Below are 15,572 nucleotides of genomic sequence, written 5' to 3' on the forward strand. Positions count from 1 at the left end.
CAGGGAGGGGGGGGGGGATGAGGTGTAGTGAGGAGAAGGAGAAAATCTATGTTCAGGACGCAATGCATCTGCGAATCAGATGCGTTCCCATAGGAGATAATGGGCTTGTAATTTACACCACAATGCCCAAAAAACGCACACGTTTTTTTGTGCAATGCGCAGTGCGAACGCAACGCACATATGTGAACCAGATACATTCAAATGAATGTATTTTAAAATGTCTTGCGAATTTGATGCGGTGTAAGCTGCATCTAATTTGCATAGGTGTGAACAGAGGCTAAAAGTTCTAGGCCTTATTCAAAGCTGCTCCTTTTGCCCATTCAAAAACCTCTCCAATACAACATCCTGTTGAACTAGAACAAACCTGCACTTTTTTTTTTTTTTTTTTTTTTTTTTTACTTTTCTCTTCTCTACTCCTCTTTCGCCCCAAAAGTTGGAGAGAGGTGCTACAATCTCTCCCAATTCGGGAAAAATGGTCACCCAAGGAAGCCAAGCTCCTTAACATCCTGAAGCTCAGAGTAATAAAACTAGCTCTGTATCACTGGACTTTTCTTCAGAGACACCCGATTTGGGTACAATCAGCCAATGCCATGGCTGTTGCCTATATCAGTCACCACAGGAGTACCAAGAGTCAGGTATCCTTAAAGAGGGAGTCCACCTAGAAAAAAAAATATTAAAAGCCAGCAGCTACAAATACTGCAGCTGCTGACTTTTAATAAATGGTCACTTACCTGTCCTGGAGTCCAGCGATGTCGGCAGCCGAAGCCGATCAATAGCTCAGCTCTTGGCTGCTGCCGCCGCCATTCTCTGTGAGGGAATCAAGAAGTGAAGCATTGCGGCTTCACTTCTCGGTTCCCTACTGCGCATGTGCGAGTCGCGCTGCGCGTTCTAAGTGGTCCCCGCTATCTCCTGGCACCTGTGTTTCCCAAGAGACGGTGGGGGGGGGGGGGGGGTGCAGGAAGGGGTGTGACTCCCGTGGGAGTCTATTCCAGGAAGTGGGTGCAAATACCTATAGTAGACAGGTATCTGCACCCCCTCCCCCTGAAAGGTGCCAATTGTGGCACCGGAGGGGGGAGGAATCAGATGAGCGGAAGTTAGTTTTGGGTGGAACCCCACTTTAAAACAAAGCAAGTTTGATTAGTTCATGGGCGGAGAAACACCGTCTGGAGATCTCTGCTATTTCCATCATAGGAGTAGAACATTGGAAGGCAGATTACCTCAGCATATCAGAAATACTCCTGCGCTCAAGGATAAATGTGATGTATTATGTGCAAAAAAACTACCCTAAAATCATTGAAAGTGAATTTGTTTAAAATAATTGGTTACTGCTCTCAAAAAGTGACTGTGCCTTTAACTGCGAAATGTGTAATGAGCGCTACCCAACAAATATATACTATATCAAAAATAAGCAGTGTGCAACAAGTTACAACTAATCAAATGAAATTCAATAAATCAATTATTAAAGTCAATATACAGTTCATAGATTTTCACAATCTTCATAGTGCAAAATAAGATTTTCATTGTGCAAATTAAAGTGCCAAGTGCTGAACAGGTTAATTTGTGCAATCCCCTCCTGCATACCCTCTCACTCACCAGATGCCATGGACTCCCATGACAGAAGTCTCTAGTGCTTGTGTAAATGGCTGGGCTTTGTTGTCCTTCTGGCTGTGATTCAGGCTGTGTCTCAAGTTGTCCTCCATAAACGTTCAAAAGGTATTGACAAATGGCAAAGAGAATAAAAATAGTGTAATTCTCTCTTATTTATTCTAAAAACAAGTAACATCCACTCACATGTTAAAACACGCAGTAACGAGTAAAAACCGGAAATGTACATCGACTTGCATCTCACCGGACGGAAATGACGTCGCCACTCGTGGTCTGACACGTTTCTTCCCTCCTACGAAACCCGAGGGAGGTACAAAACAAAATAGTTGACCACGGGTGGTGACGTCATTTCTGGCCGGTGAGACGCTAGTCCAGGGGTCTTCAAACTACGGCCCTCCAGTTGTTCAGGAACTACAATTCCCATCATGCCTAGTCATGTCTGTGAATGTCAGAGTTTTACAATGCCTCATGGGACGTGTAGTTCTGCAACAGCTGGAGGGCCGTAGTTTGAGGATCCCTGCGCTAGTTGATGTACGCTTCCGGTTTTTACTCGTTACTGCGTGTTTTAACATGTTAGTGGATGTTACTTGTTTTATGAGAAATAAAACAGAATTACACTATTTTTTTTCTCTTTTCCATTTGTCAATACCTTTTTGAACGCTCATTGAGGACAACTTGAGACACAGCCAGAAGGACAACAAAGCCCAGCTGTTTACACAAGCGCTAGAGACTTCTGTCTGGGGAGTCCATGGCATCTGGTGGGTGAGAGAGGGTTTGCAGGAAGGGAGTTATGAACTTTATATGGACTTTATTGATTTATATTCATTTATTGCATTTCATTTGATTTATTAGTTGTAACTTGTTGCACACTGCTTATTTTTGATTTAGTGTATATATATTTGTTGGGTAGCGCTCTTACACCACATTACCTCAGCAGTCACCGTCTGGACCAAAGAGAATGGGCCATTTATCCAATACTCTTCCAATATCCTATATGACATGTAAACAATTTTTTACCCTTAACCTTTATTTCCACATATGTACATTATGCTACATATATAATTTTCTGTACATTGTTATTTTTGTCTCTGATAGCCCTGAAGAAGGGGGAGGTTTTTGTTCCCAATAAAATGCGTTGGTTGTATCATGCTTTACTACTTTCAATAAAAGAACTACATATTCACCTTTTTTTCTTTTTTTTTTTTTTTTTTTTTTTTTTTTTTTTTTATTTGTAATTGGATACCGGGCGCTCCTTTTTATATACCCTCACAAATATCCTATGTCAGAAATGGAGTAGTCCAATTGTGGGTGGCCCTGGACACCAGGTTTAACAAGTTACCCCTGTTTGTTGCCAGGACCAAGGGTCCTCTAGTTTTCACCAGAGCATCAGATGCTTTGGTGATTCTCTGAATTTCGTTTGACCTAATAATACTGGTCCAGAATAACAAGGTACACAGACATTCTCAAACTTCTAGGAAGCAGTCCCTGGCATTTTCTAAAGAGACAAGATCCTCCGACCCTTGTTTCCTGCTTCTTAATCACTGGCTTTAATGGCATGGATATTGGAATCCGTGTCTTGAGGGACAGGGGTATCTCTGACTGTCATTCCCACATTACTCAAAGCCAGAAAAGACACATTCGGAGGAAAGATTTACTGAAGTACCTGGAAATCCTTTTTTGCTTGGTGTGAATACAGACACTTCTGTCCCAGAGAAATCTCTTTACCTCACATTTTGGCCTTCCTACAATCGGGACTTGACCAGAATGTGGTCTTAAGTATTCTTAAGGGACAGGTTTTTGGCCTTGTCCATTTTGTTCCAGAATCCTTTTTTCTTTTTTAACCACTTAAGCCCTGGAAGAATTTACCCCATTCCTGACCAGAGCACTTTTTGCGATTCGGCACTGCGACGCTCTAACTCACAATTGTGCAGTCGTGCGACGTGGCTCCCAAACAAAATTGATGTCCTTTTTCCCCACAAATAGAGCTTTCTTTTGGTGGTATTTGATCACCTGTGCGGTTTTTATTTTTTGCGCTATAAACAAAAAAAAAATACAATAAACATCCCCAAAAAATATTTAAAAAATTTTTTTCCTCAGTTTAGGCTGCTACGTATTCTTCTACATATTTGTGATTAAAAAAAAAATCGCAATAAGCGTTTAGTGATTAGTTTGCGCAAAAGTTATAGCGTTTACAAATTAGGGGATAGTTTTATGGCATTTTTATTTCTTTTTATTATTATTTTTTTTACTAGTAATGGCGATCAGTGATTTTTTTTTTTATCATGACTGCGACATTATGGCGGACACATCGGACATTTTTGACACATTTTTGTGACCATTTTCATTTATACAGCAATCAGTACTATACAAATGCACTGATTCCTGTGTAAATGACACTGGCAGTGTAGGGGTTAAGTATATCCTGGGAAGTGTTTCTAACTGGGGGGCGTGGCTACGTGTGGCATGTCCCTGATCTCTGCTCCCGATCACAGGGAGCAGAGATCAGTGACACCGTCACTAGTTAGAAAGGGGAGATGCTTGTTTACGCCTGTTTATGCTTGCCTCTCCATGAGGCAATCGTGGGTATCCCCGCGGCAATCGAGTCCGTGGGACCCACGACCCAACTCGCGGAGCTCCCGGCCGACGCGCATGCAATGGCACTGCAGCAAATTTAAAGGGACGTACGGGTACGTCCATTTGCCCAGCCGTGCCATTCTGCCGACGTACATCGGCGTGCGTCGGTCGGGAACCGGTTAAAAAGCTTTTGCTTGCAGAAGCCTCTGATTTCGCTTTTCACCTTAATGCAATGTCTTTTTTGGATCGGACCAACCTTTCAACGCCCAATGGGATCTTAATTTGGTTCTCTCTGCCCTGCAGAAATCACCCTTAGAACTCAACAGGGAACTCTTTGGTTAGCAGCTCTCTTGTAAAGATCCACAAAGAAAAATAGTCTTGCCCCCAAGACTTACCTTTTCAACCTAAGGTGGTATCAACCTTCCACTTCCAGCTAAGGCGCGGCCCTTTTTTGTGCCCTGCTCCTAAGCATCCCTAGAAGATTGTTCTTCATTGTCTGGAAGTTGTCAGAGCTGTCAGTTTTCTGAAAAACCACAGCTTCTGTCAGAAAGATGGACTCTGTCCTACCATCAGGGCTTCTCAAGTGACATCCTGCTTCCAAAACCACTATTGCTAGGTGGGTAAGACAACTCCTCTCAGGATCTTACACACAAAAGGCTAAAACACCTCCAGCACTATTGCTTACGCCTCCAGATCAGTGGGCATTCCAATATCAACCCTATGTTGCCCAGCCTTGTTAGGCCACTGTCTGGTCTTCAGTTCATACCCTCTCCAAGTTTCAATCACCTGTGAACGCAGGTTGCATGGTTCTTGCAGCACCCCTCCTAAATGGGGTCCATTGAAACTTGTTTATGTTGGCACACTTCTGCTTGCCTTGTCTTTTTTTTCCATTCATTGTTTATGGAAATCCCAGTGTCTAGGGATATCCAAACTATGGCCTGTATTGTATGATTAAGATGAGAGGAATTTTGACCTGCCTTTAAATTCCATATCTGGGAGCACAGTGCAGGACGCCTGCCCTCTGTTCTGCATAGCTTAAAAACAAAACAAAAAAAACGAAGGTCTCACAGAGCTGGGTAGGGTATGCCAAGGGGCATATCTGCAAAGTTTTGCCAGTCTTAAAGTCACCTTAAAATTAGCATCCTGTAACTCAGTCTATGAATATCCAGGCTCTGCCCTGTACTCCAAGATATGTAATTTACAGGAAAGTTAAAATGTCTTTTTTTGATGAACCGTACAAGCGGTAGAAGTGATGGGCTGGTTTACATGCACTAAGTTAAGTTAATGTATATTTAAGACCAATATTGACTAAATCATTTTATGTAGGGGTGGCAACGCAGAACAAAGGGTTTGTAATGTGATGTAATGTACACCAGTTTGTTTACAATATTCTTTTGTCTTCTACAGCCTAATTCCAATCTATTTGAGATCTGCTATAAAGAGCGCATTCAACAGTTTGATGATGATGAAGATGACGGTTCAGATGGGGAAGATCTTTGGCATGCAAAAGAAATTCGGTTTTCTTCTGGCACCATGCAGAGTACTGGGACAAGGTGGGGCTGCCTAAGATTTACAAAGTAAATATCTGTGAGTGACAATGTTGCACACCTATCTGTGGTCCTCTTGTGGTACAGCAAAGCTAATTTTTGCACAAACCACCACACACAAGAGTTCATACTCATGATTGCTTGGGTTATGCCGCCATGCTGAATGGCCAAAGAAAAGGCAGGAATCCCCCCCCCAACCAACCCTAGTATAACCCCCTTGTAGCACAGCTGAGCCACAGTTTTTAAGTAGAGTCCTTAGGTGATTAATGTGCCCACAGAAGTCTCTGGAAACATCTTTCCGTGGGCTTGGTCCCATATTTCAGGCTTATTCCTTACACTCCAGATGGGGCAGTGGAGGTCTTTATCTGGATCAGTGGCTACGGCCAGTAGGCCAAGTGCAACTGCACCTGGATCCCTACTATCGAACGTGAGGACGCCCTGTAATGCAACTTGTTGGCGCTTAATCCCAGTGGCAGCAGTATCCAGTACATTATACCAGGTGACCTCGCTGGCACCATGCTTGTTGTATCCAAGGTAGTGATCCCCTAGAAGGGTAGTCGAGGTCTTAGAGGTCCTGTGGGCTTGTTGGCCCTGCAGCCTTGATTGGTGAGTGCCTCTGTACTAGTAGGCAGGGTGGCAATATTTCTCTATAGCATGAGTATGGAATTAAAATCCAGAGAGCTCTGATCAATACTTTTTCCAGCAGAGGTCCAAATTGCATTTGTGTGCAATTACTCAGATTCTTCACATCACAGCCCTCTTTTCCTATATCACAACTTTACATCACCCCCACCCCCTTCACAGTTGTTTTCTGAACCCCCTTCACATCACATCACCCACCTATAGTGCTGTCCTCTGCCCCTTCACCCCCCCCCCCTCAATTGTACTGTCTTCTGCCCCCTTCAGTTCACCCCCTGTTCCCAGCCACTTAAGCAAAACTGGATAATGAATCCCATCTATTTCCTTTCTAAGGACTGCCACCTTAAGTAGATCAGTCCACATTTGTCTCCTGGAGATCATAGGCCTTGCCTTCTTTTTACCGTTTATATGATTCAACTCGGCCTTTTCTCTTTGAATTGAACAAATTAATTTTCCCACCTATGGGAAATAGCAGTGGCGCATGTCCTACCTACAGGCTTTGGGCCTTTGTCCTTATGGCATCAATAGATTTGTTTGTTAGGGCTGCACACAGCTCATTCAAATCTTCAGCTTTGCCTGCAGGGGTTGGAACACACTTTGAAGCAACAGCAGGTTTGACTTTCATTACCCTACTTTCTAAATTGCCTTGATTACAGTGTCCTAGGAACAGTAGCCACTGCAAGCAGGTTTTTCAGTAAGGGTCATTCTACCTCTGCCTTTCTCCTCCGTTCATATTCATACTGATGTAGCGTATGAAGGGATACCAAACACAGCTGCTGCCCACATCCCTCCCTTACTAAACCCAAAACTTATAAGACTAAAATCTTAGAAAAAATCCAAGACTCCATCACCCCAAGCTCTGTTCAAAAGAGGAGCATATCCAGCAAGTTCCCTCTCAACAGACATCTACTGTCTGTCTCTGGCCAAAATAGGCAGGTTCTCCCTCCTGGACGCCAGGAACCTCTGCAGCCTTGATTGCCCTAAATAGCTTACACAGCATTTTCCAAGCAACTGAAAGCCCCACATGTCTGCTTCAGTTGAATTTTAGCATTTTGCTTTTGTCTTTTAAGGTTTTTTGCGGTAAAAGCAAGGACGCATAAAACCTTTTGTAGTATGTATTTGCGTTACTATTCAAAAATGCTGTACTTGTATGAAAACCAATAAACAGCATACAGAGTATTATAAAGTATGCATACAAAATGCAAAGATGCAAATCTGTCTATCTATTTTTCCTTTGAAGTAATTGTGTACAATGTATGTGATGGGCATAAACAAAACAGTTACTTGGTTCCTCCTGGTGATAGTCGTCTTCCTTTTATTCAGGATCTCTCCAGACTGCTTCTTGTTTCTTGTAGTCATGCACCCTTTGTCCCCAGTACATGACTAAGTCATTTGATCCCTCCCCCCTACTTCCTGCCAACCTCCCTTTCTGTATCATGAACCAGTCAAGCAAGTTCATTAGCATATGCATGGATGGATCCTAGCTTCTAAAAACAATGCACGGTAGCTCAAATTTACTATTCCATCTATTAATGCTATAACAATCACTAGCCATAGCAACACGGGCAGGAGTCTCCGCAACACTGGATAGAGGGCAGGAGCTGCCGGGGGTAAACCCTGTCATATTAACAAGCTGGTGATTTGTTGCAAGGACTGCCCTGTGTCCTAGTAAGCAGTCACCTGTAGGTTAACTCGAACGTTAACTCAGGCAGCTCCAGTTCCTGCTCCTTCCCTCTGCTCAGTGCTGCTGTGCCTTCTGCTCTCAGTCCAGAATTGTTCTGCCTCATGCTCTCCAATCTGCTGTGATAATGAGAGCAGCAGAGGCTAGGTGAAAGAAGCAGCTTCTAAATGACTCAACCATGATGGGCTGGATGGGACAGTGGCTTGGTCTGGATCCAGACTGCTTTCCGTCATTTAGTGATGCCTGCTGTACAATGTAGTCTTTGTGAGTGGTCTACCATGCACTGATTTACCCATGTGGAGCGCTACGTAGAGTTTGTCAATTTACCAGAGCTCAGAAATGGCAGTGATTTGGCTCATCTGAATAGGGCACAAGTTTTATGACTACGAGGGACTTCCTCTGTGTTTTTTCGGCTAATATAGTGAGGGGGGAAAAAAAGTATTTGATCCCCTGCTGATTTTGTACATTTACCCACTGACAATAAAATGGAACAGTCTATAATTTTAATGGTAGGTTTATTTTAACAGTGAGAGACAGAATAACAACAAAATATCCAGAAAAACGCATTTCAAAAAAGTTAATAATGATTTGCATTTTAATGAGTGAAATAAGTATTTGATCCCCTATCAATTAGCAAGATTTCTGTCTCCCAGGTGTCTTCTATACAGGTAACAAGCAGAGATTAGGAGCACTCTCTTAAAGGGAGAGCTTCTAATCTCAGCTTGTTACCTGTATAAAAGACACCTGTCCGCAAGCAATCAGATTCCAATCTCGTCACCAGCTGTCCAAGGATGTCAGGGACAAGATTGTAGACCTACACAAGGCTGGAATGGGCTACAAGACCATCACCAAGCAGCTTGGTGAGAGGGTGACAACAGTTGGTGCGATTATTCGCAAATGGAAGAAACACAAAATAACTGTCAACCTCCCTCGGTCTGGGGCTCCATGCAAGATCTCACCTCATGGAGTTTCAATGATCATGAGAACGGTAAGGAATCAGCAAAGAACTACACGGGGGAATCTTGTCAATGATCCCAAGGTAGCTGGGACCATAGTCACCAAGAAAATAATTGGTAACACACTACGCCGTAAAGGACTGAAGTCCTGCAGCGTCCACAAGGTCCCCCTGCTCAAGAAAGCACATGTACAGGCCCGTCTGAAATTTGGTAAAAAAGCAGGAGTAGTATGGCGCTGCCCTTATGGAGACAAATTTTTATTTTTTTTTTTCTTTCTTTGTAGTGAATGTATTGCCTAGTATCCTTATAGAATTGCTTCTAAAACCTGTATATGTTCAAAATTGAATAAAACTGACTGGTGGTGAATATTTCTATTCAAAATAAAAATACAACAACTGGTGCTCCAATTGTTCAACAAAGGTGCATTGTGCCCTTTAAGTTAAGTAATAAAGTAGTTGTGGATATAGATGTAATATCATCTAGGTGGAAAAAAAAAAAAAAAAAGGAAAACAGGAATAGTATGGCGCTGCCCTTATAGAGACAAAAAAAAAAAAAAAAAACCTCTCTTTAAAATGACTTTATAATTCCTAAAGTGTGTGTGCCAAAAATGAATAAATATGTGACTGGTGCCAAGTCCTTACTGTTAAAGGTACAATTGCAACATAAGGTGCTTCAATTATTCAACAAAAGTGCATAGTGCAGCATCACTAAAGTGACCAGTGTTAAATCATACAAATCCATACAACATTGTGCAAAATATCCATCATAAATAGTGACTCTTGTGCTGTGACCAGTATTGGTTGGATAGGAAAAGTTCAGTTTATGAAAAAAACAAGTTCTTTTTGGAGTATTTTGTAGTGTTCAATCTTTGAGGGTCAAATATCTGTAGGAAAGCTTCTTATCCAGGTGCTGGTTTCTTTAATTAGTGCCTTGTCTGCATGCTCTGACAATGCTTGCACTCACTGGATTCTCCTTTCCCCTGCAGGGGTATGCGCGGTCACAGTGTCTGCCACTGTGCAGCAATCAAGGATATCCCCCAAACTTTACTTGCGTATTGTGGTGTAGTAATTACATGTAAAGGAAAGAAGGTATGCCCATCGCGTAAAACCATAGGAGAACTTTTATTAAAACTTAATAGACAAATGTACTCACATTTCAAATGAACAAATCAAGCATGCCAAAAGTTAGCGAATTCCCTTTGTTAGAGGTGCTGCAAGACGTCCGTAACCCGCCCTACGCACGTTTCGTCGTCAGACTTCTACTGGGGCCGTCTGAAATTTGCTAATGAACATCTGAATGATTCAGAGGAGAACTGGGTGAAAGTGTTGTGGTCAGATGAGACCACAATCGAGCTCTTTGGCATCAACTGAACTCGCCCTGTTTGGAGGAGGAGGAATGCTACCTATGTGACCCCAAGAACACCATCTCCACTGTCAAACATGGAGGTGGAAACATTATGCTTTTGGGGGGGGGGGGGGGTGTTTCTACTAAGGGAGCTGGCCAACTTCCCTGCATCAAAGGGACGATGGACAGGGCCATGTACTATCAAATCTTGGATGAGAACCTCCTTCCCTCAGCCAGGGCATTGAAAATGGGTAATGGATGGGTCTTCCAGCATGACAATGACCCCAAACACATGGCCAAGGCAACATAGGCGTGGCTCGAGAAGAACCACAATATGTGGAGGAAGCTGAAGGTTTCAGTTACCAAACGTCCGCCTCGAAACCTTAAAGCAGAACTCCGAGCAAAAACTTTTTCCTATGTCCTTGTTGCTGATCTCCTACCTTCATCAACTATAGCATCCGTTATCTTCTGAGCTCTGTAGTTCGTCTGTAATAGCCTGCTGATTTTACAGAAAAAACATTACTGCCCTGTGGTTTCCTGTTTGTAAGACCAGTGGCTGCTATTCCTCCTGTACTCTCGGCCATCGGTCTTGGCACTCCCCATTTGTAGTTCTATCTATAGCAAGCAGTGATGTACTTCCATCCCCGCTTGCTGTCCTGGTCTGTACCGCCCATGGAGGTGGTGTCCTCCTCCCACCCACGCACTAACTGCACTGATGGGCACTGATAAACTGCACTGATAAACTGCACTGGTAGGCCCTGATAAACTGCACTGGTGGGCCCTGATAAACTGCACTGGTGGGCTCTGATAAACTGCACTGGTGGGCCCTGATAAGCTGCACTGGTGGGCCCTGATAAGCTGCACTGGTGGGCCCTGATAAGCTGCACTGGTGGGCCCTGAGAAGCTGCACTGGTGGGCCCTGAGAAGCTGCACTGATAAACTGCACTTGCGGGCACTGAGAAGCTGCACTGATAAACTGCACTTGCGGGCACTGAGAAGCTGCACTGATACTGCACTTGCGGGCACTGATAAACTGCAATTGTGGGCACTGAGAAGCTGCACTTTGCATATCACAGAGACCGGTATTGTGGTAATATTGAAGTTTGAGATTTCCATACGTTAGAGGGTTCCACCATTATTGTGTTATTGATTAGTAAGTTAGCGCTGCATTTTTTTACATTTACTTTTGCCACATGCTAATGTAAGGCAGCATGGCCATGCTCTTTCTTTCTGTGTTGTGGCTAAGGATGTGCTCACATACATACATTATACAAGCACTGAATGATGATAGAAAGTTCTCAAAGCTACAGCAGGAGGAGGAATAGTTCTAATACTGGATTGCAGCAGAGTACAGGGGGGTAAAATGTATATTTATGGGCATATGTCTACAGTTCAGTAATGATTACATAAAGCATGTAAGGGCAATATGTTTATCTCCTGTTGTGGCTGGAGGGGGGAGAGCACAAACGTGCTTTGCATTTGTAAGGCTGTACCCTACCTATCCTGCTGTGTGTTACTGAGTAGTATGGCTGGCTGCAGAATGAGGGGGTGTGATTTATGTTGAAGTGGGCTTGTTCACATGCCCAGTGTACACATCCACATTCACTGCAATTCCAAAAGCATGATGGGAAGTGTATTTTGATTATAGTGTAAAGAGTGAGGAGAGGATATGAAGTAATCCCTGTAATAACAGCTGCTCCTTGGCAGAATAGATGCTGCATTTTTTGAATTACATTTCTCTTCATTGGTAAGGAATTTCACAAATGTAATAAGGGTTTAGTGTTGTGTGTGGGGGTGTACTAATGGGGGATTTTTTGCCGATCCCGGAGTTCTGCTTTAATGACTTTGAGAGGATCTGCAAAAAGGAGTGGAACAAAATCCTTCCTGAGATGTGTGCAAACCTGATGGCCAACTACAAGAAACGTCTGACCTCTGTGATTGCCAGCAAGGGTTTTGCAACCAAGTACTTAGTCGTGTATTTTGCGAAGGGGTCAAATACCGTATAAACACGCACCTTAACTTTAAGAGGGAAGGTTCAGGAAAAAACGTAACTTTTAAAATAAGGGTCAGTGCCCAGTCTCACCAGTGCCTATCAATGCAGCCTGTTCCATGGCCATCATTGCAGCCTGTTTAGTGTCCATAATTGCAGCCTGTTTAGTGCCCTTCTGCAGCCTCTAATGTACTCATTATTGCAGCCTCTAACATGGCCATCATTGCAGCCGGTTTAGTGTCCATCTGCAGACTCTCCTTTGCCGATCATTGCAGCCTCGCCAGTGCTGGATTACACAGATCCGCGATTTCCTGTGTATCCGGCACTCAGGCACTCACAGTCCCGCCCAGCTCATATGATGGACAGAACAGTGGTCCAATGCCGGGCCAGGGGGGCGGGGACTGTGTGTGACTGAGCGCTAGATACACAGGAGATCGCGGCTGTGTGTAATCCTGCGGCGCTCGTCCGCTCCGAGGCATCAGGAATCGGCGTATAACACCCACACGCGATTTCCCCCTGATTTTCAGGGGGGAAAAGTGCATGTTGTACCCCGATAAATACGGTACTTATTTCACTCATTAAAATGCAAATCAATTTATAACTTTTTTGAAATGCATTTTTCTGGATATTTTTGTTATTCTGTCTCAATGTTAAAATAAACCTACCATTAAAATTGTAGACTGATCGTTTCTTTGTCAGTGGGCAAACGTTCAAAATAAGCAAGGGATCAAAAACTTTTTTCACTCACTGTACCTACTCCTCCCAGCTGGGTGGCCCTTCCCTTTGCAGTGTAACTACCCTACTAATCCTCAGCAAGCCATGGCTTCATGCAGGGAGGTGGGAGTGAAGGTCGATGAGTGGGTTTACAGATACCTCAGTCAGGTAAAGAGGATCCCTCTGAACTGTTTTCCTGGCAATGGCTCCCCTAAGGGTCAAATTAGCTCTGAAACCCTGCCCTTATCTAATATTTCTATTGTCTCAGAGGCACAATTCTGGGGTTCCTTTGTGTGAGAAGAGGAGTTCTCTGCAGCTATTTCTGGTTTGTGTGATCAGCTCTTAGGGCTTCTCACTCACTTGGAATGCCTGAGACGCAAGCATGGGAGCTTACCTTACCCTTGTTTGCATTTGCAGGAGGATGAGGCATTGGTGGAAAATCCTCAAAATAAGCAACGAGGAAACTGCAGAGAATTAGGAAGCCTCTGTAGGATGAGTCCTCACTGGTGGAGTCTTAGGGTCCAAGGCTGTCTCAGACACAGAAAACTTCCTATGTGGCATGCACTAACTTGAAGTTATCATTTCAAGATCCCTCTTCTAATGTCACTGGATTTGGTCATGGTCGATGTCAGTAAATCCAAAATCTTTTCTGGCACACCCTCACTTGCAGAAATTGATGTGAGACAATTGGTCTCGCCCAAAGGAGGTGTACTCACTGAGGCCATTCACTCAGCAATATCCCATAGAGGAGGAATTCTGTTCGAAATGTGTAATTACTTAAATAAGACCAGGACAATCCCAGCCTTTAAAGATGCCACAGAAAAGAATTTGGAGGCTCATTTTCTCTCTGGTAGGAGTGGGTCTACCGCAGGGGTGCTCACTCGCAACTTCAAACCAGGGAAGCGCATGTCCATGCTCTGGGATGGCTGGTCGGCAAGCGGGTTGCTGACCCGCCATCCCAGAGCATCCGAGTGCATGGAGTCAGCACTGGCAGCAGAGGAAACAGGTGGCCGTGGAGAAAGCCAGGGGCGCATAACCCAATGCTTCCTCTGTAGCGCTGGCTGTAAGACCAAGGACTCAGCGATAACATGACTGCTGATTGCTCAGTTCTCATTTTGCTCTGAGCGGAGAGTAGTTACTGTTGGTCACTGCTCTCTTCTGCAGCGCCAGCACTCTCTGGAATGCTGGGTTGGGGGGAGGATGGGTGTGGCTGGCTCCAGCCCTCAGCATATGTGCTGAAAGACAGTCAGTGGGTGAATCCCGACATTATTGTCTGGATCCCTCCTGAGTCTTGCACGGCACTCCCCCTTCAGTTGATTTATAGATATTTTGACCTCTCCACAGTGGGGAAAATTATTTTTTGATCCCCTGCAGATTTTGTCTAAGGTCTAAAAGTTTTTTTATCATAGATGTATTTTAAATGATAGAGACAGAATATCAACCAAAAATCCAGAAAAAACACAATGCAAATGTTATAAATTAAATTGCAGTTCAGTGAGTAAAATTTGTATTTGATCCCCAGGCAAAACCCTTGTTGGCAAGCACCAGAGGTAAGATGTTTCTTGTAGTTTGTTACCAGGTTTGCACTCACATCTTAGGAGGTATTTTGGTTCAGATCTTCTCGAAATCCTTAAGGTTTCTTGGTTTCCGCTTGCAGGGCCGATGCTAGGCTTTTTTGCTACCTAGGCAAGACCAGCTACGTGCACCCTCCCACAGGTCACTGCACTATGGATGAGCAGGGACTTGGGTAGAAATGCACCTGCATCCTTGGTGTCACGGAAAGAGAAAAAGTCCCTGCCCATTGATAGTTTCTGGAAGAAAAAAATTGTCCTCGCGTCTATCATATGTGACATGCACCAGTAAATTTAAGGGGGTGGGGTGGTAGGAAGCTGGCAGTGGGGTACAGGGGGATGAAGATGACAGTGAGTGGGGTGGTAGGAAGCTGGCAGTGGGGTACAAGGGGGATATTGATGAAAGGGGGTGATAGGAAGCTGACAGTGGGGTACAGGGGGGGTGAAGATGACTGGGTATGTTGGTAGGAAGCTGACAGTAGGGTACGGGGGATAAAGATGACAGGGTGTGGGGTGGTAGGAAGCTGGCTGTGAGGTACAGGGGGGATGAAGATGACAGAGTGGGGTGGTGGGAAGCTGGCAGTGGGGTACAGGGGGATATAGATGACAGGGTGGGGTGGTAGGAAGCTGGCAGTGGGCTACAGGGGGGGATATAGATGGGGTGGGGTGGTAGGAAGCTGGCAGTGGGGTACAGGGGGGTTGAAGCTGGCAGTGGGGTACAGGAGGGATATAGATGACAGGGTGGTAGGAAGCTGGCAGTGGGGTACAGGGGGGATATAGATGACAGGGGATGGATGTTAGGAAGCTGAGGGGGAATGATGACGGGGTGGTAGGAAGCTGACAGTGGGGTACAGGGGGGCTATAGATGATAGGGAGTGGGGTGGTAGGAAACTGGCAGTGGGGTACAGGGGGATATATATGAAAGGGGGTGGGGTGGTAGAAAGCTTACAG

At 44.4% G+C, this 15,572-nt stretch overlaps 1 protein-coding gene across 4 annotated transcripts in view; it reads left to right on the forward strand.

Moving 5' to 3' along the window:
• The window catches only part of PPP6R1 (protein phosphatase 6 regulatory subunit 1), a 319,943-nt gene that overhangs the window by 221,289 nt on the left and 83,082 nt on the right, over positions 1-15,572 (forward strand). For 2 of the 4 annotated variants that reach the window (XM_073602816.1, XM_073602817.1), the window contains one exon: positions 5,587-5,756. In XM_073602816.1, the coding sequence (XP_073458917.1) occupies positions 5,587-5,756 (170 nt within the window). The remainder of the gene's footprint in view (positions 1-5,586; positions 5,757-15,572) is intronic. The other 2 variants (XM_073602818.1, XM_073602819.1) reach the window with 1 other exon arrangement.

This window comes from Aquarana catesbeiana, linkage group LG10 (assembly GCF_042186555.1).
Source record: "Aquarana catesbeiana isolate 2022-GZ linkage group LG10, ASM4218655v1, whole genome shotgun sequence".
NCBI classification, from domain to species: Eukaryota; Metazoa; Chordata; class Amphibia; order Anura; family Ranidae; genus Aquarana; species Aquarana catesbeiana.